The sequence below is a fragment of the Xenopus tropicalis genome, chromosome 10 (assembly GCF_000004195.4).
Source record: "Xenopus tropicalis strain Nigerian chromosome 10, UCB_Xtro_10.0, whole genome shotgun sequence".
NCBI lineage: Eukaryota > Metazoa > Chordata > Amphibia > Anura > Pipidae > Xenopus > Xenopus tropicalis.
In genome coordinates, this window is record NC_030686.2 from 44,018,392 (window position 1) to 44,022,442 (window position 4,051).

Here is a 4,051-nt window from a genome sequence, read left to right on the forward strand (position 1 = left end):
GGGGTTCTGTGCCCATATAAAGGCACAAGGCTGCAGGCTGAGTTATACAGGGAACTCTGAGTATCACTCATGTATTATAAGGGATAATGTACCCCCTACTGTAAATGATAAGGATATTAGCAGTCACTGAGGGGTTCTGTGCCCATATAAAGGCACAAGGCTGCAGGCTGAGTTATACAGGGAACTCTGAGTATCACTCATGTATTATAAGGGATAATGTACCCCCTACTGTAAATGATAAGGATATTAGAAGTCACTGAGGGGTTCTGTGCCCATATAAAGGCACAAGGCTGCAGGCTGAGTTATACAGGGAACTCTGAGTATCACTCATGTATTATAAGGGATAATGTACCCCCTACTGTAAATGATAAGGATATTAGCAGTCACTGAGGGGTTCTGTGCCCATATAAAGGCACAAGGCTGCAGGCTGAGTTATACAGGGAACTCTGAGTATCACTCATGTATTATAAGGGATAATGTACCCCCTACTGTAAATGATAAGGATATTAGCAGTCACTGAGGGGTTCTGTGCCCATATAAAGGCACAAGGCTGCAGGCTGAGTTATACAGGGAACTCTGAGTATCACTCATGTATTATAAGGGATAATGTACCCCCTACTGTAAATGATAAGGATATTAGCAGTCACTGAGGGGTTCTGTGCCCATATAAAGGCACAAGGCTGCAGGCTGAGTTATACAGGGAACTCTGAGTATTACTCATGTATTATAAGGGATAATGTACCCCCTACTGTAAATGATAAGGATATTAGCAGTCACTGAGGGGTTCTGTGCCCATATAAAGGCACAAGGCTGCAGGCTGAGTTATACAGGGAACTCTGAGTATTACTCATGTATTATAAGGGATAATGTACCCCCTACTGTAAATGATAAGGATATTAGCAGTCACTGAGGGGTTCTGTGCCCATATAAAGGCACAAGGCTGCAGGCTGAGTTATACAGGGAACTCTGAGTATCACTCATGTATTATAAGGGATAATGTACCCCCTACTGTAAATGATAAGGATATTAGCAGTCACTGAGGGGTTCTGTGCCCATATAAAGGCACAAGGCTGCAGGCTGAGTTATACAGGGAACTCTGAGTATCACTCATGTATTATAAGGGATAATGTACCCCCTACTGTAAATGATAAGGATATTAGAAGTCACTGAGGGGTTCTGTGCCCATATAAAGGCACAAGGCTGCAGGCTGAGTTATACAGGGAACTCTGAGTATCACTCATGTATTATAAGGGATAATGTACCCCCTACTGTAAATGATAAGGATATTAGCAGTCACTGAGGGGTTCTGTGCCCCCCATATAAAGGCACAAGGCTGCAGGCTGAGTTATACAGGGAACTCTGAGTATCACTCATGTATTATAAGGGATAATGTACCCCCTACTGTAAATGATAAGGATATTAGCAGTCACTGAGGGGTTCTGTGCCCATATAAAGGCACAAGGCTGCAGGCTGAGTTATACAGGGAACTCTGAGTATCACTCATGTATTATAAGGGATAATGTACCCCCTACTGTAAATGATAAGGATATTAGCAGTCACTGAGGGGTTCTGTGCCCCCCATATAAAGGCACAAGGCTGCAGGCTGAGTTATACAGGGAACTCTGAGTATCACTCATGTATTATAAGGGATAATGTACCCCCTACTGTAAATGATAAGGATATTAGCAGTCACTGAGGGGTTCTGTGCCCATATAAAGGCACAAGGCTGCAGGCTGAGTGTTATGGAACACTCCCTAATATTTCAATACAGGGATATGTTTTATCACTTATCACGAGTCCTAATTTGTATATTCAGATTTATGATATTGATGCATTATTTGTAAACCACAACCTGACAGTCAGAGCTTTAGTCATATGACTGGGAAATCCTGCATGAGGGCTGGCTCTGGTATAGCGGATGGGCTGGTTCTGGTATAGCGGATGCGGATGGGCTGGCTCTGGTATAGCGGATGGGCTGGCTCTGGTATAGCGGATGCGGATGGGCTGGCTCTGGTATAGCGGATGGGCTGGCTCTGGTATAGCGGATGCGGATGGGCTGGCTCTGGTATAGCGGATGCGGATGGGCTGGCTCTGGTATAGCGGATGGGCTGGTTCTGGTATAGTGGATGCGGATGGGCTGGCTCTGGTATAGCGGATGGGCTGGCTCTGGTATAGCGGATGGGCTGGTTCTGGTATAGTGGATGCGGATGGGCTGGCTCTGGTATAGCGGATGGGCTGGCTCTGGTATAGCGGATGCGGATGGGCTGGCTCTGGTATAGCGGATGCGGATGGGCTGGCTCTGGTATAGCGGATGGGCTGGCTCTGGTATAGCGGATGGGCTGGTTCTGGTATAGTGGATGCGGATGGGCTGGCTCTGTTATAGTGGATGCGGATGGGCTGGCTCTGGTATAGCGGATGGGCTGGCTCTGGTATAGCGGATGCGGATGGGCTGGCTCTGGTATAGCGGATGCGGATGGGCTGGCTCTGGTATAGCGGATGCGGATGGGCTGGCTCTGGTATAGTGGATGCGGATGGGCTGGCTCTGGTATAGCGGATGGGCTGGCTCTGGTATAGCGGATGCGGATGGGCTGGCTCTGGTATAGCGGATGCGGATGGGCTGGCTCTGGTATAGCGGATGGGCTGGCTCTGGTATAGCGGATGGGCTGGCTCTGGTATAGCGGATGCGGATGGGCTGGCTCTGGTATAGCGGATGCGGATGGGCTGGCTCTGGTATAGCGGATGGGCTGGCTCTGGTATAGCGGATGCGGATGGGCTGGCTCTGGTATAGCGGATGCGCTGGCATTCACGGCAATGGATGATAATGATGATGAAACAAGTATTTGCCCCTTGCTGATTTCACCCATTACTGCATGTTTGTCACACTCAATGTTTTCTGATCTTTAAATAAAATACAATATGAGACAAAGGGAACATAACTAAACACATAACACTTATTAAATTATTTCTGCATGTATTTAAGGAATAACGCGAAATCTGTGTTTAACCCTTTACTACAATGACCCAAGTGACATGACTGAGCTTATCCATGGCCCTAGTGCTTTATAACCTGGTTCTTTCCAATGTCAGCTCTCTGTCTGTGGAGATCACTCAGTACCACAGAGACGTTCAACTTCACATCTCCACCCGCCTGTGCATTTCCCTGTCGGCCCGTGGCCACGCGGTCTCCTCCCTGTCCATCCTACCATTCCACCTTCAGGAGACGAGAGAGGGCCTAAGCCTGCCCTTTGTACTGGCCGTGAGTATGAGCTACCCCTGTGTATGGCTAATACATGTCTCTCAGTGCCCAAATCCGCTCCCACTACTACATCCCCCCATCTCTTCCTAGGTATCCTTGCTCTTTGCTGCTCTATGCTTCCTTCTCCTGGAGCTCCGAGCCTTGGCCAGATGTTGTACTGATAGTGCCGGTTATTCCCCAAACTGGACTCGCCTCGTTCTGGGACTGCTCTCCGGGGGAGTGGGTATTGTGTACGTGCTTAGGATGTCTCTGACCAAACAGCTGCTTCAACAATACCGGGCACAGCCGACAGCTTTCACCAGCTTTTACACAGTGGCAGTCCTGGCACGGACAGAGGTAGCCCTTGCTGCCACCTTGCTTCTCTTGGGCATGTTAAAGGTAAGAGCATAGATGTATGCGTCTCCACCCAAACGCAACTTAAGCTTTCTGAAAAGTAATCATAATTCCAAGCAACTTTGCAATATACATCAGGTACAAAATATGCAGCCTTTTCATGATTGTTAATGTAATAATTTGGCCCTGCCCCCTGTTCCCCTGCTGATCTGGCTGGCTACTTTGTGACTCAAATAAAATGTAACAGTAGTCGCCTGTCCTCAGCCTACATCCTCCCAATCCCACAATTCCCTGCACACGTGATGTCAATAAGGAAAGAAACATCCCAGTGCAATGCATTGTGGGTTATGTAGTTCCTGCAGGCTGTCTGTAAGCTGTGGGGAAGTTGTTACAATTTGTAACATCAATGTTTTAGTCCCTCCTCCCCTGCCAGGATTTCAAATGATGCAGAAAGAGAAGAAC

General features: G+C 47.8%; 1 protein-coding gene across 1 annotated transcript in view; it reads left to right on the plus strand.

The window, feature by feature from the left end:
• The window catches only part of LOC100496797 (polycystin-1), a 47,058-nt gene that overhangs the window by 40,825 nt on the left and 2,182 nt on the right, over positions 1 to 4,051 (plus strand). Inside the window, exons 43-44 of the mRNA XM_004918479.4 lie at positions 3,088 to 3,256; positions 3,347 to 3,634. Of these exons, the coding sequence (XP_004918536.3) occupies positions 3,088 to 3,256; positions 3,347 to 3,634 (457 nt within the window). The remainder of the gene's footprint in view (positions 1 to 3,087; positions 3,257 to 3,346; positions 3,635 to 4,051) is intronic.